A 21,148-nucleotide genomic window follows, 5' to 3' on the forward strand; every position below is an offset into this window, starting at 1 on the left:
TGGATGGATGGATGGATGGATGGGTGGATGGATGGGTGGATGGATGGATGGATGGATGGGTGAATGAATACAGTTGCAGTCTTTGGGCTCTCAGGAATCACACTGTCCACCTCTCAATGCAGAGAGGCCTGCCTGGAATCTCCTGAGCTCACGAAGAAGCCAAATTCCTGAAAGCCATGGCTTTGGGCTCTGGTACTTTCTCTGTCCTATTTCCGGGCATGATTTTCACATCCAAAACATTCACATAGTAGGAGGTGACGGTTCTATGCCGGTCATGAGACGTTGTAGGTTAGAACAGGTCCACAGGAGCGAGGTGCATAGCAAGCCACCACTCCTGCCCACCCAGCCAGGACAGGCATCAGTATTCGATCACAGCACCCCAAGCCTGAGGCTGACACGGAGTGGGCATCTGTCTCAGCACAGAGCTCCAGGAAGCTGCTGGGACCTGGGCCGCCTGGGGGCCAGTTCCCCCCTTTTCATCCAGCTTCAGCCATTTTATTGCACGGGCTCATTTCACAGATGGAGAAAGTGCTGGAGGAAGGAAATGTCCAAGATCTGGGCTGTACAGGCCTCAGATAGATCAGATGCCCATCTTTGTCCTCCTTCACCGATCGCCAAGGTCCCAGTGACTTCCAGCTTCAGCAAAAGCTTCCAGAGACAAAATGCCACATTCCCTGTCCCTACATTGTCCTGCCTTCTCCCTGGCCACCTGACTGGGGCCCACTGCTCTCCCCATGCTCTCTTGGACTCTGCATGTGCCCAGTGTGGGAACAGATTCTGCCCTGCAGCCAGGATTTAAGCATCTCTTTCCTGTCACCTGCCTGGCCACCTCAGGTCCCCTCCAGTGTTCTCCTCTGCATGAATCCCTGCTGCTTGCTGGGCTCCCACAGCAGCCCTGCTCTCCTCTCACCCTGGTCCCCACCCTTTGGTTCTCCCCGCCCTCGTCTGGCCTCACTTCCTCAGCCATCCGAACATGTGATACCCGCCACAATCCTCTAGGTCACAAGCTGCCACATTGGCCCAAGGGACACATCTGGCCCACAGTTGTTGTAAAGGCCAGGGAGCTAAGAATAACTTTTACCCTCTTACACAGTTTTTTACAACTGTTAACCAGAATCTTGCCTGGGTGGTGGTGCACACCCAGAATTCCAGCACTTTGGGAGACTGAGGCAGAAGGATCATAAATTCAAACCTAGCCTAGGCCACTTAGTGACATAGTGGGACTCTGTCTCAAAATAAAAAATGAAAAAAGGTTGGAGCTGCAGCTCAATGCAAAGGCCCTGGGTTCCGTACCACAAACAAACAAAAAAAGAGTCAGCCTTTGCCATACATAAAAATTAAATCCAATTTGTGTCCATGAATGAGGTCTGATAGCACACGGCCGAACTGGCAAATGTGTGTTGCTACAGTGGCCTTCATGTTACAGTGGCAGTGGGAGGAGACACAGCCAAAACTAGCTTGACACACAGCCTAAACCACTTCTCTTTGGCCCTCTACTGGCGCTGGGATGAAGGGGCCTCCTGTCCAGCTTCAGGTCCTGCCTGTGTCCTCCATTTTTTCCTTCTGTTGTCCAGCATAAGAACTTTTTGTTTTGTTTTGTTTTGTTTTATTGTGTTTTGTTTTTTTGTTTTTCTTCCGGTACCAGGAATTGAACTCACGACCTTGAGCTTGCCAGGCAGGTGCTGTGCCGCTGAGCTAAATCCCCAGCCCCCAGCATAAGAACTTGATGCTCCGGGACACAGTGACAGAGACTTCCCAGCCTGCCACTCCTCCCGAGCCTCCTGGCCTTTGCACACAAGGTTACCCTGCCAGGAAGGCACCTCCCGCTCCATGCCCCTCCACTGCCCTCACATCTCAGTGGCAAAGCCGCTTCCTTCCTTCTGGGAAGCCTGTCCTGATCCCCCAGTCCCTCCGCCCTCTGCCCCTGCACGCAGCACTCGGGACAGTGTCCGGCGTTTCCCGGTCTCCAGGCTGCAGCTCTGAGCGCCCCCAGGGAGGGACCCTCTCACCCAGGAGAGCAGGTTTGGAAACATGGTCTCAGAGCTGCCCTCTCCAGGCCGCGGCTTCCCGAGCCTGTGACCCAGGCAGGAAGCAGAGCAGAGCCTCCCAGACTTGTGCCAGGAGCAGCAGGGCCAGGGCAGGGTCCGAGGCGGGAGCCGACCTGCCTGGGCCCAACCTGAGCGCGGCCAGCAGCGCCTGCCAGGCCTTGGGCAAAAGGCCTGGGTGAAGCCAAAAGGCAGGGACAGTGGCACCTCTCTGGTGCTGCATGGGGAAGAGGACAAGAGTCACAGCCTCCCCAACACCCGCCACACACAGGGCTTGGCCCGTCACCCCAGACCTTTCTCAGAGGACTCCCCTTTCCACCCGGCCTCCCAGGAGCAGCACCGCTTGGAGCCCATGCGAGTGCAGGGCCGCTGCTTTCCTTCTAGCGGAAACTCAGGCAGACCTCGCCGTACAAATGGCCGTGTGCACCCAGCCGAGACCCTGCTGGAGTCTTGGCCCCCATGGGCCCGCCGTGCACCCTGGGCCCAGGGGGGCAGCGAGGAGACAGCTGAGTGTGTGCAGGGCAGGAAGCCTGTGGGGAGTGGACCTGGCCCAGAGGCCGGGCTCCGGAACCGCTCTGGGCCTCACGGGCCTCACCCACAGAGGCGCTGCGGCAGGCGTGCGTCCCATGGCTGGTCAGTTTCCAGGAGAGTCCTGGGCGTGGTTCCCTTGGCGGGAAGCTGTCAGGGCTGGGACTCAGAGGCTGGGCGGAGGTGGCAGCAGCTGGGCAGGGGAGGCAGCTTGGGTGTGGCCCGCTCCTCGCACCTGCTCAAGTGCCGGCATCACAGGGCGCCGCTTCCTGTCCCCACGCGGTCCCAGGACAGAGTCTCCACTCCTCGGACACTCCCTGCCTGGTTCTTCTGCTTTACCCCCACTGTCCCTGGTGCCCTCTGCCTAGTCAGGAGCCGAGCCCTGGCATGGATGCCAGCTCTTACCGTGGTGGGCCAGTGGCACAGTGACCTGGATGTTCAGAGGCCGGTCTGGCTGGAACGAGAACATGCTGTCCTCCCCACCGAACACCCCCTAGGGAATGACACATCTAGGCACACAGGGAGGAGATGGGCAGTGTGATCAGGGCATGTCGTTAGTGAAGTCAGAGGACACTGGCTGGGGAAGGTTCCTGTGGAGAAAGGACACGGTTTCACGATTTGGCTCAGAGTGAATAAGGATCATTTGTTCATTAACTATTTACTTAATGAGTGGCTACTGGGTGCCAGGCCTTGCGGGCACTGGCAGCGAACCACACATACACAGACACCCAAACACAGAGCCAGCATCCTGCTGGAGGGGGCACCCGCTAACCCACTGGAGTCGTGTAGTAGGGGAAAACCTCTCAAGGACAAATGAAACTTGGAATAGGGATGTGTGTATCGACAGGACAAAGGTGGGGACAGGAGTGGACAGCGAGGGACAGTGTTGTGAGCCCGAGACTGAGCCCTGGAGTGTCCCACCGGGCAGGGGCAGAGGTGCGAAGGCGAACACTGGAGTCACTTGGTGAAGCAAGAGGCCGCCAAGCAGCGCTGTGAGGAGAAGGCATTTCAAGAAGGGTAGGATCACAGCCACGGACCAAGCACCAGATGTCCGAGAATCGGCCTTTGAGTTAGGTGAGAGGAGCTCATTGGTGACCTTGACTGAAGGTGGCATGGCTGAAGCCTGGGGTGAAGCCTCATAGAGCAGATCCAAGGGGGCAGATCTCTGGGGTCCCCAGAGAAGTCTCAGGAGCTGCCATGCAGGAGCCTGAAGAGGGGTGCTATGGGGACATGAAGTGGGAGATATCCTGGTGCTGCAGCCAGCATTGGCATCTAGAAGGGGGTCCAGCGTGTCTGCAAGGTGACTGGGCGTGGTCCCGGGAGAAGGCACCACGGGTGACACAGGGAGGGCGGGGATGTTGATGGCAGTGATGTTCTTGGGCAGCAAGACTCATGGGATCTGAGCTCAGGCTTCAGAGAGCAGCTGGGACGGGGATTCACTGCTGTCGGCAGGAGGCGCTCCAGACCCCAGCAAGAGCCTGGCTATAGCTCCTGGGCCCTCCGTCCCATGCTGTCCAATCCCACCCAGTGCTGGCCCTGCCATGCCCTTGTGATCCCACAGCCCTAAGCCAGGCACCCTAGACACAGAACAGCACCCTCAGACCCTGGTCCCCCTCACTCACTCTTTTAACAACCGCCGACGGAGGGTCACCTTGACGAGCTGCCCAGCAGCCGCCGTCTCTGCCCAGCTGCACACGATGCGGCTCGTGTAGTCATTGTAGCAGCGCAGGGTCTGCAGCGGGACAGTATCTGCAGGGAGATGCAGGAGGGTCACCCTCCCCTCTGCCCCTGTCACCGCCCCCACGCATTAGCAGAGTGCCCAGCCCTGGGGAAAGACCCGGGTTCCCGCAGAGCCCTGGGCAGGGCGGCTCTGGGGGGGTCCCGGCCAAGGACCCTTCTCCCCACAGAAACACAGCTTCTAGCCGATCCTCAGCGCATTACTGGGCCCCGTGTGCTGGCCCTGGGGAAGGGGCCCTCAGGAGAGGACGTGTGTCAGACACAGCCGCACCTCCACACTCCACGGTGCCCCCCCCAGGCCCACCCTTGGGCCGCCTCTGTCCTCTGCCTGCCTGGCCTGGGTTTTGGAAAATGGACTGTTCTTCCTGAGGTGGTGACAGAAGCCGTGGTCTGGGGGCACTGGGAAGGGTCCCTTCTGCTTTGGGAGCCCCGCGAGCACCCCAGGAGTAGTGGGGACGCCAGGTTGCTGTAGGGGGAGCCCCAGGCCAAGGCAGCAGCGGGGATCGGAGGTCTCCAGGGAGCAGAGGTGCTGGGCGGGAGCGGGGCAGAGAAGAGGCTGGACCTCCGGGAGCTCGGGGCCTCCGATGACACAGTGAGGGGGGGGCAGAGACGTGGCTCTGCTTCAGCGGAGCCCTCAGGGGCCAGAGAAGGGTGAGCGGGTGTGTGGGAGCCTGGAGGAGGGCCCAGGTGACCGGCCCAGAGGGAGGAGGGACGCGAGACAGGGAGGAAGGAGAGCTGTGAGGTGTCCAGGAGCTTCCAGGGTTCAGAGGGGGTGTCCCTGACGTGGTCAGGGGTGAGGCGGGGCATGAGGAAGGGAAGGAGCCTCAGACTCACCCTCTGACCCTTGCGCAATGGGCCCCCTGCGCAGAGCGGGCAGGGCCATGAGGAGCAGGCGTGGGAGCAGCGCCATCTCCTGGTCGGCTCTGGACCTGCGGGTGGTGGGGTGGGCACTGGCTATGGGCAGCTGGGCATCCTCATTGCCCTGAAGTCTCCCGTTGCGGCTGGGTGGGGGCAGCTGGTGTCCTAGGTCACCAGCTCTTTGTTCACCCAGCAGCCACCATTCCTCCCGTGGACCTGAGAAATTGGATATAGGACCATAAGGGCCCTTGTCCCTCTCTTCACATGGCAGGACAAAGGCCACTGGGAGACCTAGGCTCCTCCTAGACCTTGGTCCCTCACCTGCCCCAGGGTTGCTACAAACTGTGCCACAACCCCTGCTCCGGGGTTCACAGCCTGTGTTTGGTGCTGAGCTCCCACACGCTGGGGGGTCCTCCTTCCACAAGGGGCGACTGCATGAGTCTCAGGACGCCCAGACCCCTTTGGGCCACACCTCACTGATGCCATCTACCCCACTGCCCTCCCCCCAGGCCTGAGGCTACCCTTGCCCGTTCCCTGCGCCCCAGGGCAGGTGGAGGCCCAGGCTGGGTTCTCATTTCCTTGCTGTCCTTGGTGATGTTATTGGAAGAGTCAGGTGCTGTGTCTGCCTTCCTCAAAATCCCTGAAACCTGCAAAAGATACAAGCGATGCACAGCTGCACACTCACACACTGGGACCACCGCCGTGCGGCCGACTGCAGACCCTGTGGCTGCTGGCAGGGAAGGAGGAGGAGTGACCCTGTTCTATCCTCCACCCGCACCCACCGCCAGCCCTTCCCTCTTCCTCTATCTCTAGGCAAATCCACATCTTGGATCCCACTAACTCCAGTCTGGCCATACCAGCTGAACCCACTTAAATTTGGGACTGTGAGCCAGGGTGGGGTCTTTAATGTTGCCAGACACCCCTCCGGTGCTTAGGGGGACTCAGCCCTTGCCCCTCACCCCTAACCCCCCCAGATCCCCAGAGCAAGCTGCCCCCACCCCGTGCCCCAGGCTCTCGCCTCTGGGCCCCCTCACTCTGGGCAACCCCGGGCCCCCACCAGCCCTACCTCTGTGACCGGACTGGCCCGCTCCTTCAGGAGCCCCCAGACCGCTGTGAGGCTCTGCCACTGTCCTGAGGACAGCAGAAAGAGGAAGCACAGCCTATTTCTACGCACAGCCCCTCTCGCTGGCATCTCCCCACGTCTCGGAATTGTGAGCGCTGACAGCTTTTCTGTTCCAGCCCTTACTACCTTGCAAATGTTGTCGCTTCTGCCAGAAACAATGTTGCTCCTTCTATCTAGCCTGCTGCATCTCTCCACAAGCTCAGGCAGAGCCTCACCCAGCAGCCCTCCCTGACCTTCCCAAGGAGTCACACGGCTGTGAATAGCAGAGCGCGTGAGTCCCAGAGCCTGACAGCCCTGGGTGCGGCGTCTCCCTCTAGCTTGGCTTCGTGTGGGACTTTGTTCACCTTCTCTCCTGTCACTCGGCCCCGCCTCTAGGCCCCACCGGTTGCTTGGAGATAACTGTCTACAAAACTCACAGAGATTTTGAAGGAACCAAATGGAGGAACACTTCTCACTGGATAACATGCCCTCTGCATCGGCTGGAATTGCTTTTACTTCCTGTGGATCCTGTTTGGCCAGGCACCTGCCGCCCACCCGCAAGCTGCCTGCAGTGTCTGTGCCCACCCCCCATTCCTAGTTCACGTCTCTTTGACCTGTATGTGCTCTGGTACAGACTTGACGCTTGAGACTGGGTATGGAATCAGTGAATGAATGGATGGATGGATGGATGGTCGACTCCTGCGGACAGAGACTCCACAGCCCATGCCTCCCTCCCTCCTTGTCTCTGGTTCTACCCAGCCAGGCACAAGCTGCACATGGGAAGTGGGAAAGCTTAGGAGGTGACGGATGGAAAGTCCTGAGTGCCATGTGGCAGCCACCAGGATGGAGCAATGAAGACGCTGGTGCCCCACCTTTCCCATCTCCCCTTCTCCTGGGCCAGGGACAAGGGCAGGAAAAGGGGGAAGCCACTGGCCTTTGCCCTTGTGGTCCTTGAGTCGTTTCCTGCCAGGAAGGGCAATACTTCCTGTTGAGTGCCCTTCCCTGGGGGACAGTGCTCTGCCCAGGACAGGCCCACCTGAGGTCCCCACTGGGACCACTGCCCTCTCTGGTGTGCCGGCATGTGTGTGACACGCCATCCTGGGGTGGAGAGTGTGCAGGGGAGGGACACTGAGGTCTGAGCAGGCGTCCTGTCCCAGGCCGTCCTGCCTCCTGGTTGGTCCTGCTCCACGTCTGAGCCCTGGGCTGTGCTGAGGACCAAGGAGGAGCTCAGCCTGGGCAGTGCACAAAGTGCAGGTGGAAAGAAGCTTCTTCAAGGACAGCTGACCTGTGTCTGTCCTCTGTCCCCTACCAGGGCAGTGCCGAACTGTGCCTCCCACCAGGGCTCTGGCAGTGCCATCTTCATCCATTCAGGCACTGTCTGCCCTCCCCGCCCCCAAGGGACCCCGAGACCCTCCCACGCTCCGCACTGCTGACCTTTCCTGGCTTTCTAGCCCCCGGGTCTCCAGCGGCAAGAGCGGAGTCCCTCACCTGGGTACAAAGCGGCTGTAAGTGGAAAAGAGAACACAGGCAAATATCAAAGCCAAAGCTTCTCACGGTGTATGTCATAACTGCAAACTCAAAGTATGATCTCTTAATGAAGGTATTAAAATGTGAAACAAGACAATACATTAAAACTAATCAATGATAAGGGAGCCTTGTGGTTCTGACTATGAGAATCGACCATGAGGGTAAGTTTGGGGCAACCATTCCCTGACACACAGCTCCGGGAGGAGGTGACCAGAACAGCAATGTCCAGTGTCACTGGAACCTGCCCATCTGAGTTCCAGTCTCAGTTCTTCTGCTTGCTAGCTGTGTGACCTTGGACAAGTTAGGTAACCTCTCTGTGCCTCTGTGTGCTGATCAGTAGAGTGGGGGTAACAATGGCCCCTTGTTCACAGGGTCATTACAAGGATTCACATGCTCCATGTAAAGTACAGGACAGAACCTGGCATGCAGGTGCTCACCCTAAAGGACTTAGTTGTTATCGTCAAAGGTACTGCTGGGCACCCCAGGGACCTGGATTCCAGACAGCATAGCAGGTGTCACAGGTCCCAGTCCCTTGGCCAGGCTGCTGTCATGTTTCCTCATTTCCTTCAGGGTTTTTAATCAAATAAGTCTCTCATCCAAGGCTTCTGGTCTCCAGAATTGCTCCAAGCCTTCCTGAGGGGCAGAACTTCCACCCTGTTGGGTGACTAAACTCCACAGGGGTGATGTGGAACCTGAGCTCCGTCCTTTCCAACTCACTGCCAGTGTCTGACAGACTGCAAGTCCCCATTTCCAGACAGATTCTGAAAAGGATGGCTGGAAAGAGTCAGAACCCTAAAAGTAGCAGAAGGCACCATGTTTTCATCCCTAAGAGAGGAAAGAGCCCCAGCCTCAGTTTAGCTTCCTGCCTGGTCATGCAAACTCAGGCGCGTCCCTCCCTGTGCCTGATCCTGACTGCGCTCTCCTCAGCTGTGAAATAGCTCCTCAGCTTCTGTGTGCCTGGGGGAGCCGTGACCTCAGGCCTAGGGACCAGCCTGCTCCTCCTGTGGCCCAGCCCAGGGCTCCATGGGAGCCGAAGTCAATTGTCACCACCAAAGAACCAACACTGGGAGGGAAGAATAAGTTTGGAACATTATCCATGCAGAAGTGAAAAATTACCACAATCTTATTATCATGAAGGTTAGTTTCCGAACTTGAAGTGCCGACGTTTCTCTAGATACGAATACTGACTTCACAGCCCTGTTGGGCAAGATTGCTCCTGGCTTCCTTTCCTAGATTCCCGCCGTGCTTAGTAACACATTCCCCCACCAGCCCCCTGGATGACAGGCATAATCTCCCTGTGCGTGGTAGAACAGTATTCAGATAAAAGTTTCTGATAATACATTTCCAGAAGAAACTCTGCATGTAGGATTAAGGGCTCAGGAGGATTTCCTAAACCTCTCATCTTCAACTTCTGAAAACAGATGACAGAGTCCACAGCAATCATTTCTGTAAGCTTTATTTAAATTCTAACCTCCAGTGACTCAAAACTGTGAGGAATTGCTTGTAAAATCTGTTGTATTGGGGTGTGAATAACAAGAGCAAAAGCATGTTGTGGTGACTTGCTTATCTTTTTCTTCTTTTTTTTTTGGCAGTACTGAGCATCAAAGCCAGGGCCTTCACATTGTGTTACATTCCCAGCCTTTTAAAATTATTATTATTATTATTATTTTGAGACAGGGTCCTGCTAAGTCACTAAATTGCCCATCCTCTTGATTTTGATCCTCCTGAATCAGCCTCCCAGGGAGTTGGGATTACAGGCATGTGCCACCATGTCTGGCATCTTCATCATCTTTATTTTGCCGGACTCAAGGATGTTTGTTGAGGATATTATACTTCATTTCAAACGTTTTTCTTTTTGTAAGATTTCAATGTGACAAAATTGACACTTTGTTTCTAACATATTCCTCCCAAGGTATAGAGAATTCTCAAATATGAATTTTGCTTGAATGGAAATTAAACCACCTAAATGGAATTAAACCACTAGCCAATGAGTCAGTGTTCTTGGAAGGGTTTTATTACGTATATGGAATGCTACTTCTTTATTATGTGCTACTCGCCTAAGAAATAAAATTTCTACAAAGATCATATTTGTAATAGAATTGAATATCTATAATTCCGCCTTTTATCACTATTTAAATTTTATAAGATAAAACAGTGTATCAACCAGGACTGGTGGCTCCAGCCTGTAATTCTGGCACTCTGGGAGGGTAAGGCAGAAGGATCACAGGTTTGGGTCCAGCTTGGCCAACTTAGCAATTTAGTGAGATTCTACCTCAAATTTTATTTAAAACAAAAAATAAGAGGGTATAACTGAGAATGTAGATCAATGCAAAGGCCCTGGGTTCAAACCCCAGTAGCACAAAACAGACCAATGAAAATTACAGTACTGCTCTGGGAAAATGCAGCATAACTGATTGCCTAAGGAGAAAGGTGCTGAAAGACCAAAGAAGGAGACCAACAATGGCACCAAGTGCAGCCCGGTGGGAACCTATGGACAGAGTGTGGAAAGTATAAACAAGACCAGTGGACATCACCACTTGGGTCAGAGGGAAGGCCTTATGTACAGGTCACAACACAAGCGACTTCATCCAAGCCAGAATGTACCTGGTTTTATCTCCAGCTAACATCAAAGACGTCAGGTACATCCCTGGCATCAGTGGCCTTGCATCAGTGGCCACTCTAATCAATGGTTGTGTGTATCTATATATAGTAGGCTGGGAAACTAAGCAGGAGAAAGAAGGCCTGGGTTACTCAGGGACAATCAGATTAGCCAAATCTCAAGATGGCTGCAGTCAGGCCAAGTTAGATGCCTCCCAAAGTCTTCCTAAAATTATCAAGCAAATGCACTCTCCTAATATTCTTATGAATGATCTATCTTGCTGCCCAGCTACTCAAAGTTCTTATTGTTTGTCTTCATAAAGTTAATAGCTTTTACAATCATTAATTAATGCAGCATTTTACTGTTCACATAATAAATATGTTTACAACTAACCGATTCAGTTTCAGCACAAAGAGTACAGAAGCCAAAAATAAAGTGCATAAGCAAATACACTATAAGGAGAAAGAGAGAGAGAAGTTAAGTCAGGACCCACAGATTGGAAAAAGGTGACAGAAACCATTAGTGGTCTGAGGGTTGCTCTAGTGACGAGACAGTGAAGGGGACAGATCCTGCCACAGGAGACTGGGTGCTGGGTCTGGGGGCACTGGGGATTGTGGGAGCCTGGCAAGGGTCTGTCTGCTACTGTGGGGAATGATTACATGGACATCACCAAACTTCAGGTATCAGAGTACTTGTATTTAACAATAAAACATATTTTAATGAATAAAATTCCAACCTGGAAATTAAAAAAAAAAAACTGGACTCTTCTTTTTAGATTCCTTTGGCATCTGCCTGTGTTTGCTCACATTTTGCCTTTTCTTTCTTGCCCTGCTCCATCTGGATGAAGCTGGTTTAACTTTATTCAGGTGTGTGCAGAAGACTTGTTCTTGCTCAGTCTTTCCAACCCCATCCCACTTGGAGTGTCCTGGGCATCCTGCACAGCCCTCAGCTGTGGCTCCACCCTGGTGAACTAAAATCTCCTTGCGTGACCTGTTTCTCCCATTCCAGCGGGAGCCTGAGAGCAGGGACCAGGAGGTCTGGTTTCTGTCCCATCCTTAAAACCTCAAAAATATTCAGTAAATCCGGTTTGAACTGAACATCATTTTCTGTTCCTGCAACATCTCAGGTTCCACATAAGGATTCTCAGTGACTTTTCAAAGCAGTCAATGTATCTCTCAAGAATTAATCAAATTATCAAGAAATAGATTTTTGGCTAGAGGGATCACTGGTTGATTTTTGTTTGTTAAATCCAAGACCCTATAGCTTACAGGCCTACAGCACACTTTATTTAGGGAGTAGAATTTCAGGTAGCTTCTATTTTTCCTTTTTGTAAAACACTCTCTTGTAGTTTTATCCTAGTAAATGCACATTCATGTAATGAAAAAATAAAATTATGTTTGTGTTTAAATGATTTTTTAATTTAATTCACATTCATGAACCAGTTTTAAAAACATAAGACACTTGCACTGCAGATGACATCTAAAATGCTTGCATAAGTGGGAAAGGGGATATTCAGGGAGACACTGGCACCTGAGACAGGCCACAGTTAGCTGGCACCAGTGATGGTAGCCACAGTCCCCCATCTTACACATCCTTCCACACTGGGCCTTTGCAGCTCCTCCCACTAAGATCAGGAGCCTATATCCCTGTTTAGATCTGAGCCAGGGCCACCTTGTGACTTGCTTTGGCCAGTACAATGCAGTGATGGATGCTATATGACTTCTGGACTAGGCCTTGGGGGCCTGCAGCTTCTTTACGCTCTTAGAGGGCACCACTGTATCAAGTAGTCCTGATGTTCCCTGCAGAGAACTGGAGGAAGGGAATGAAGTACCCCAGCTCACAGATGGTAAGGCCTCTGTCATCATCCAGCCTGAAGGACCTCCCAGCTGAATGCAGCCACAGTAAGGACCACACCTGCTTTGTGGAGCAGAAGAACCAACTGGCTGAGCCCAGCCAGTCCACGGCATGGCAACCAATGGCAAGTGCTTGCTGCTTTCAGCCACAGAGCTTGGGGCTGGCTCAGTAAGCAGCAAAGGATCATTTGTCCTTGCGACTGACATTTGTGTGCTGGTTAGGTTCAGATCACACATAAGCAATGTCAGAAGTATCCTGGGAAACAAGCACTTGGCCCTGTGGCCTCCCCAAGGCCAACTTCAGGACATTTCTGTTTTTTATCAGTGTCTTCTATTTTTCTCTATTGCCCTAAACTGAAGCTAGAGCCCACCCCTCCACATCCCTCGCCTAACAACTGGGCCCCTCTTCTTTCCATATCTCATAAGTTTCTGAGATATTTTTGCACCTGAAACATAACCAACTCTTTTTATCTTTAAAAAACAGTGCCTGATCCCCTCATCCCAACTAAATCTCCCCAGAAGCTTCTATACCCTTTCTCCTTTCCAGCCAGGTTTTCCAAACAGCTGCCCCATTCACCAACCTCCCATGCCCTCTCTTCCTGTGTGCCACTAACCGCTCCCCACACTCCACAAATGCCCTTGCCAGCACCATCAAGGAGCCACAGTCACCCTATCTGATGGCCTCCCCTCTGCCTGGACTCCAGCACCTGACATGGCACCCACCACCTCTGCTATTTACAGGGCCTGGAAACTCTCCTCCCCACTTCTCCCCAGGCTCCCAGCCAGCTAGCTGTCTATCTCTGGTGCCTTCCTGGTCTCAGGCTCCTACAGAATCCCTCAGGTGCCCGTGGCCCTGTGGGGCTCTCTACCTCCATGCTCTGCTTCCAACACAGACACACAAGTCCCCTCTTGGTTGGTGGGGGAGGCACCTGAGCCAAAAATGAAGAACTAGAGAGGAAGACCCAGCATCCCTACCCTAGACCACATCTTTTTTTGAAAGCTGGTTGAGAAGACAAAGGAGATACCAGCAGCTGATGTGGCTCTTGAGGAAGGTAAGGGTTGTTCTGCCCAAAGACACATCAGCGACTTCTTCCAGCTGCGGACAGGGCTGAGAAACAGGGCAGCCCCGTGCTCCAATGACAGGTCTGGGAAAATCCCAACATGGGAGGGACTCAGGGCCAAGAAACCTGCCTGGATTCCCACTTCCTCCTCTACCCGTCGGCTGTGGGACCCCGAACAAGTTACTTCACCTGCTGAGTCTCAGTTTCTTCATCCATAAAAATGAGAACAGTAACAGTTGTTTCTTTACCTCATGAAATTATGGTGACAAGTTTTGTTCCTGTGCAAGAGTAAGTGATCTCACATGGCATGGTCACTCTGTAAGGTTCTGCTGTTCCTGGAACCCACAGGTTTAGTGAAATGACTGAAAAATTCTAGGGGCAACTCAGGGAGTCTGAAACAGGAAGTTATAAAAGCTGGCAGTAGAACGTACCTGCAAATCTTAAAAATATATGTTATTGTAATTTGCATTCTCAGTCTTAAAAAGAGATAAGTTAGGTATATTTAGGGCTGAAAATATACCTGAAGAGTCCCTGAGATTAGGTTATTGCATTTCAGGAAGCTTTGAACTGTTTCCTGGGAGCCTCTGGAAGGGAAGAGGAAGCCAGGGAGAGAAAAGGGCTTTGTGGCTACTGATCACTGGGGGTGCAGTGGGAGCCTGGGAGGGGGACCCTTTCTTGAAGATGGAGCAGTGGAAGTGCAGGATAAGAGGAGGGTGACTGTCCCAGCCTCAGGCCAGTGCCCCAGGAGCAGGGCTGGGTGAAGAATCTCTCCAGAGCCCCCTGAGGGACAGCGCATTCCTGAACTCTCTTGTGAGAGTGGTTCACATCATCCCTTGCTTGGAAACATCTCCTAAGCTTCTAAATGGGGTTCCCACTTCCTTACAGCACCTGGGACGTCCATAAACTTCAAGGGGACCAGGGGGCGCCCTGCCCTATGGGTTGGGAAGAGATGTAGTGGCCAAGTCTCCTTCCCTAAGAACAGAAGACTCAGAGTGGTAGAGACTGCTGGTAAGGCTCGGAAGGTCCATACCAGGGTTGTGTGTGTGTGTGTGTGTGTGTGTGTGTGTGTATTTTTGTGGTACTGGGAATTGATCCCAGAGCCTCTGCTCAGAGCTACATTCCTGGGCATCTCCTTCATTTTTTTATTTTGAAACAGTATCTCACTAAGTTGCCTAGCCTGAACTCAAACTTGTGATCCTCCTGCCTCAAGAGTGTTGAGACTACAAGCATGTGCCACCACACCTCACTCAGAAATTTCAGGCATATTTTTTTTATAATCATTAAAGTAAAAGCTAAGGAGTGCCCAGGAGATAAAGAAAATGCAAAGTCTTGATGACACCCTCCCCCTTATAAGCAACAGGTGCCGTACCATCATCTATTTCCAGCTCCTGGCTTGCTGGAAGCACACATCAGTTTTAACAAATACTAAAAAATTCTTCTTTGTATTTTAAGGAAATTTGCAAGATGTAGAAAAGATACTGGCTGTCTCCAGTGAAAATTACAATTCCTTGAGAGCACTCCCACGGTGGCAGGGAGGAGGGATCAGATTCTAGCCTTTTACTGCCTTTGAGCTATTTTACAACTCTGTAAATTGTACATAGCTGATAGCAATGCAAAATAATTCTTGTCTGTAGACATGAGAATAAATCCTGGCCTGTGAAGGGGTAGAGTCCCCCAGCTTCCCTCCCCTCTACACACACACACACACACACACACACACACACAGAGGTCACTTCAATCTGTAAATGGAAATGGCATTGTTCTCTGGGTCTCCTTGAATCAGGCATAACATCTTCTTCATTTCTTCATTAATAATGAAGTGGAGAAAATCTCAGACTGTTCATTTTCTGTCTGGATGATTCTCTCCTCTTTTTAGATTTAACCTTCAACAGTGTTTGTTGGAGGACAAGGTGCAGAAAATGACCTAACCTGTGCAGTAAGGCAAAGGCCTTTGAAGCTGATCCAACCCAAGGAAGTGGCCCTGGCATCAGAATGACCCACTGTCACCACCACCACTGAGGGTCCCACGTAAGAGTCACAGCCACCAGCCTGGAGCGCTTCCCTCCTGGGCTCTGTACCTTCAGGGGACCTAGAGGGGTCAGGCACCAAGGGCTGTTTCACCAGGAGACAGTGGGGTGATGGCTTCTACTTCGATGGTAGCGATGGAGTGTCTTTCCAGCAGGGGACCCCAGGAGCTAACTTGCCTCCCTCCAAAACCCTCGGTCCACCCCAAACCCCAACCCTTATCTCCCAGGCTGGCCTGGTGCAAGTCAGCCCCATGTCTAAGCAACCCACATTCTAATCTCCCAAGACATGTGCTCACCACTTCCTCCATCTCATTTCAAACTGTGGCTCCCAAAGAGTCGGACTGCCCTGTGGGGAGCGAGCCTGCAGGAAACTGGGAGACGGGGGGGGGGGGTCAGCTGGCCACCGACGCCATGCACTTGCCAGAGGAACTTGGAACACAGAAGCAGGGCACGCTGTGTGACCAGGGAAGGTCCTGGCCGGTGGCAGTGGTAAGAGAATTCCCAGGTGGGGAAAGGGCCCACGAGGGCCTCCAGCCACACTCCCAGCTGTGTCCCTCCAAGCATCCCTTGTCCCCGGTGCTGAGCTGCCTGCTCCTGCTCCTGGGTTCCCCTCATTCTGTGACTGACCCCTTGTGCCCCTGCATTACTTCCAGGCCCCCGAGACGCAGAGCAGGAGAAAGTCACAGGGCAAAGCTGTCCCCAGACCCTCTTGAACCTCTGTCACCCTAGCGCAACCTGTCGCAACGGGCCAGGCCACCTCGTCCAAACTTCAACAGCCAGGTTCTCGGCCTTCGTCCCCACTTCCTAAGAAACTCAAGATTCTGCCCAGCCCTGCTCCAGACTGGCTTCCTGACCTGCACCTGTTGTCCCAGATGTGGATCCCAGCTCCCCACCACAGGCCTCCTCTTCAGGCCTGGATCCCCCGCTGTTTGATCAGCACACATGTGGGGATACCCCCATTATTACAGCTCCCTTCTCCATCTCTGTATCTACATAGGTAATTTCTACACCAGAGTTCTCATTCATATTGATCAATAATTTTTTAAAAAGAGAGGAAGGAGGGGCTGGGGAGATAGCTCAGTGATACAGCACCTCCCTGGCAAGCGCAAGGTCCTGAGTTCATTTCCCAGTAACCACCCCCTAAAAACATCCAAGCCCTTCCCAAAAATAAAAAAATAAAAGAGAAGGAGGAAAGAACCAATTACTTATTTTAAAATCAGTTTTAAAAATTGTCATTTACGTTTGACATTGATTTCTATTTTACAAAGAACATTCTAATGGAAAGAAGCAGGAAGAATTCTGCTCTCAGACAACAGGATGGTCCTTTTCATTTTTCTAAACTTTTACTTCTGTTAGTTCACGTTTGCAGTACATAAGGATTATATTCATCATGGGGGGTTGGGATGTGTACATCACCCATCTTGACAGAGCCATTCCTTTCAATCAAGGGCAGCGACATTGCCCCCACTGTCTGTGGGTGTCTCATTCCCCAAGAGGACCTTGAAAGCTTCATCTTAGGCCAGTCTTGATCTCCACAGTGGTTTGGATGACCTGGTGTACCACACGGTTCCATCTGCTGACCTGGTAGATTTGACCATGAGATATGGCCTTATGCCAGCTGGCCGTGACAAGCGGAAACCATTAGTATTCTTACCGAGAAGTCTCATGGTGGCCTTCATCTTGATGAATTCAGGGATAGGATCCCATTCTACCCTCCATCCTTTCCATCTCCCAGGCCCACAGGGTCCATTTCCAGAGTTCCAGAGCTGATGGGGTTCCAGGAAGCCAGCCCCAGTCCCCAACTCATAGGCACATGTCTTTTGTCCTGGGAAATGCAACAGGCACTGGGTGGCCTGTCCAGCATGCCCTCGCTCTGTGAGAAGTTGTGCTGGGAGCCACTTGACGGCAGCAAGATGTCACTCAGCCTTGGACCACCAAAGCAGGGGCTGGGCAGTGACGGTGAAGTGGCTCTGACGCTATGTCTGTGGAAGAGCAGGCATAGAAAGTGACCCAATCTGCACAGTGAAGCAAGGGCCTTAGAAGCTGATCCAGCCCAGGGAAGTGGCCCTGGGGTCAGAATGACTCACTGTCACCACCACATAAGCACCCATCACCCTGCAACCAGAGGCAGGCAAGGCACACGTGGGTCAGGATGATCTCTTCTCAGAGGGGGCTGGAGGCCACAAGGGTAGCTCTGTTTTCCTGGGTGCCCTGGGGAGAGACTGGGAAGGCAGGCAGAGGGACGGTTGACTCCTTCTGATTCTTATGAATGGCAGCAGCTGTACAGCACCAAAAGACAGCGACTCCTCAGAGAATGTCTCTTTCCTTCCTATGCATTGTTTGCCTGGGCCCCAGCCAGACAACCCACACTGTCTGTCTTCTTCTGCTCCAAGGTGGGATTCTGCACCTTCTGGACCATCTTAGAGCCCGGCTTAACCCCAGCTCTCCTTCATACAGTGTCAACACCCGCAGGACTCACTGGAGCCCCGGGAGCTCCTGCAGCAGCCAGACTGAGAAGACTGAGAAGTCACCAGGGCCCTGTGACATCCCATTGCAATGTTGTTTTATCTCCCTCGGATGTTGCTGCTATCTCTGTTCTCTAATCTTGAAGAGAAGTGTGTACGTCTACAAACAAGCAGGTAGGAGCCCAAAACAGCAAGGGGTTTTAACATCAATCCAGAGAACAAGTCTGAGCAAAGCAACTGGGAACACCCCACAGTTCTTTCCTATTAGAGATAAGCAAGCTTTTCTTGAAAGGGACATGAAACTGAAGCAGAACTTAAAAAATAATCCCCCTTGAGCCCCACCCCACCCCAGCTACAACTTCTCTTTCAGGTACAGATAACTTTGGCAACTATGTCCTATATACAGATTTATGTCATCTCGTTCTTGCAGGATTCCTAAGGCTCTTTCTTCAAGGCTGTTATTAATTGTATCAACTTGAGAGTTTTAGAAGCTTAGCTAAGTAACTCAGCAGGGGCCAGGGTGCTCACTTTGTAAATATCTTCTTCCTGTACCAGAGGAGGGCATGGAGATGGTGTGAGTGCTACACTCACCCAAGAGCAGGTAGCCTGCTTACAATATAAGGGAGGAAAAGAGGCCTGCTCTCCCCCATCCTTTGCTATTGTTGCTTTTGCTGTCTTCTGTTGCTTTGAAGTGTTCAGCCTGTATTCGGCCACCGTGCCCTGGAGCCAGCTGATTACGGACTGAAACCTCTACAAACTGTGAGCTGAATAAACCTTTCCTTCCTTAATTCTGAGTGTTGGATATTTTGTCTCAGCAGTGAGAAAATGTAACCAAGACAACGAATAACATCGAACATTTTTTTCATATATTTATTTGCCATTTGTATTTCTTACTCTGAGAAGTGTGCACTGATCTCAGATGCCCTTTTTTTGGGTTAGGTCTTTAAATTTGGGGGTGTCTAATTTTTTTCAATTCTTTATATGTTCTAGATATTAATTCTTTGTCTGAGGGACAACTAGCTACATTTTTTTTCCCACTCTGTGTGTTTTTATTTGCCATTTGTATTTCTTACTCTGAGAAGTGTGCACTGATCTCAGATGCCCTTTTTTTGGGTTGGGTCTTTAAATTTGGGGGTGTCTAATTTTTTTCAATTCTTTATATGTTCTAGATATTAATTCTTTGTCTGAGGGACAACTAGCTACATTTTTTTTCCCACTCTGTGTGTTGTCTTTTTACCTTATCGGTAATTTATTTTGCTGTGCAAAGGCTTTTTAATAGGATAAAATCCCAGTTGATTCTTTGTAGTATTTCCCATGTGATCAAGTTTTGAAATCTTTGCCTACATCTTGTCTTCAAGTGTTCTACCTATTCTCTCTTCCAGCAGACTTGGTGTTTCTGTTTTAGCATTTAGATCTTTGATCCATTTTGATTTTAATTTAGTTCATGGTAAGATTTTCTCTCATTTCTAATGCTTATTCTACTTCTTCTTTCTGTCCAATCACATCAGCCAGAAGGTTCAAGGCGATGCTGATTTATACTTGGTAGTGCTGGCACCTTCATCCCTGAGACTTATGAGAAACAGCGAGGAATGCTCCCCTCCCCCGGGGAATTTACTGTTGGTTTCTGTGAACACTCTTTACCCAGCTCTTCTCATGCGAAGGCAGCCATTTACCTTGCAAGGGCCCACGCATGATAAGATGTCTCTGTCTCCTCCTTCAACTGACCACAAGAGGTGCTTTAATAACATAAATCTCATTTACTTCGGTGGAACAAAAGAGAACTGTTTTAGTCATCTCTTCTGTATGTTGGACCTAAAATAGCATGACACACAAAACATCAGGCCTTCCTTCTTGTGGATAGAGGAAATTTGTATTTCTTTTTTTCTTTTCTATTTTCCCTCTCCACTCCTCTTCTCTCCTGTCCTTCCCTTTCCTCCCCTTCCCTTTCCTTCTCTCTCTTCTTTTCCCTCCCTCTCTCCTACTTTCCCTCTTTCTATTCCCTAACCGTAAGTCCACTCCATGAAGTCCCTGTGGTTGCACCTGACCAAAATGTCTTCAATGTCCATTAAATTTTAGTCAGGCTTCTGCATGACTGTCTTGGTTACTTTTCTCTCATTGCTGGGACAAAATACTTTATGCCCAAAATTAAGGAAGGAAAGGTTTATTTTGCTTACAGTTTGTGGAGGTTTCAGTCCATACTTGGCAGATTACAAGGCAGAGTGGCACATGGCAGAGGGCTACAGCTCATGGCGGCAGAACACAGCCAAAGCAACAAGCACTAAAAAGCCAGGAAATGACCTCAAGCAGCCTCTTCCTCTCCTTTACATATGCAAACTATCCACCCCAGGGTGGGTGTAGCTCTCACACCCATAATCAATCAAACCCTAAAAGCCTGCCCCATGACCGCATGAGGCTTTGGGGGGACACACAGACACAAACCATAACAATGACTCTATGTGATAGGATCAGAAAATACCCTGAATGCTTAAACTTTTAAAATTTATTACAGTAAAAAATACATTGCCATTACTCCCTCCAAATCCTCCCCCTCACCCTGAACACACTTATCCCATTGTCCTTGCCCTTTCTGAAGCAGTTCTGAAAGGCCTATTTTTTAACTGGCACACTTATGGCTGCCTCAGTGTCCTGAATCAATTGAAAACATGGTCCTTTTAACTTTGGAGAAGAACCAAAAGTTAAATGGTGCCAGGTCCAGTGAACAAAGTGGATATTGTTATGTTTTTATGAGCCTGCCTTTCCACTGGTTGACACTCAGCAGCAGCACTCATCGTGGTTTTTTTTTAATCACACCTCATAAGACACTCACAAAAGAGGACTTCCAGAACTGCTTCAGAAAGTCGTACGAACAATGGGATAAATGTGTTTGAGGTGAGGGAGAGGTTTTTTTAATTTAAATACACTTTGTGTTTTTTATTAGGCCTTGCAGCTATTTTGAAAAAAATTATTGTGAACTATATTTATCCTGCCGCACTATAGGACCCTGGAACTTCTCCCCCATCTCCACTGTATTCTGGTACCGGATAAGCACAGTCCACATCCCCTACCCTTCCCAGCCTCTGGTGACCACCATCCTGCCCTCCACTTCTATGAGATGACTTGCTCAGCCTCCACACAGAGGCAGGAGTGTGGGATTTGCCTTTCCGGATCACTCATCACAATGTCCTCCAAGCTCAGGATGTCTCTCTCAGTCCTGTAACCAGCACTGAGCGTTTCATCGTCTCTGCGGATTGTGCATCTTTAAGAAACTTGCCAAGCTTACTGTTGCATCATTTATGCACGCTGACATGATTTTTGAGCCATCATCTGTTTTCATGAATTATATAAC

The 21,148-nt window shown here is 51.2% G+C and overlaps 1 protein-coding gene across 2 annotated transcripts; it reads right to left on the reverse strand.

Moving 5' to 3' along the window:
- Window positions 1-3,109: 3,109 nt before the first annotated feature.
- LOC102024327 (cytokine receptor common subunit beta-like) lies at window positions 3,110-6,591 on the reverse strand. 2 transcript variants are annotated; one of them, XR_260099.2, is made up of 5 exons: window positions 6,235-6,386; window positions 5,690-5,815; window positions 5,145-5,239; window positions 4,196-4,322; window positions 3,110-3,163 (listed from the first exon to the last, which is right to left on the reverse strand). XR_260099.2 is itself a non-coding variant. In XM_005379176.2 (5 exons), the coding sequence occupies exons 3-5, from the start codon at window positions 5,218-5,220 to the stop codon at window positions 3,115-3,117; spliced, it is 252 nt and encodes an 83-aa protein (XP_005379233.1). In that variant the 5' UTR covers window positions 5,221-5,239; window positions 5,690-5,815; window positions 6,418-6,591; the 3' UTR covers window positions 3,110-3,114. The 2 variants fall into 2 exon arrangements, 1 of the variants encoding a protein (XP_005379233.1); XM_005379176.2 differs by lacking the exon at window positions 6,235-6,386 and adding an exon at window positions 6,418-6,591.
- Between the last annotated feature and the right edge of the window lie 14,557 nt (window positions 6,592-21,148).

The sequence above is a fragment of the Chinchilla lanigera genome, unplaced genomic scaffold, assembly GCF_000276665.1.
Source record: "Chinchilla lanigera isolate Chin_1 unplaced genomic scaffold, ChiLan1.0 scaffold00012, whole genome shotgun sequence".
Taxonomy (NCBI): domain Eukaryota; kingdom Metazoa; phylum Chordata; class Mammalia; order Rodentia; family Chinchillidae; genus Chinchilla; species Chinchilla lanigera.

Excerpts from the sequence above, each read along its gene's own strand:
- LOC102024327 (XM_005379176.2), bottom strand. The coding sequence starts at position 5,220 with ATGGCGCTGCTCCCACGCCTGCTCCTCATGGCCCTGCCCGCTCTGCGC. Across the intron at positions 4,323-5,144 it reads CATTGCGCAAGGGTCAGAGG|ATACTGTCCCGCTGCAGACC; the intron begins GTGAGTCTGAGG and ends ATCTCCCTGCAG. Across the intron at positions 3,164-4,195 it reads CGTCGGCGGTTGTTAAAAGA|GAACCTTCCCCAGCCAGTGT; the intron begins GTGAGTGAGGGG and ends CTTTCTCCACAG.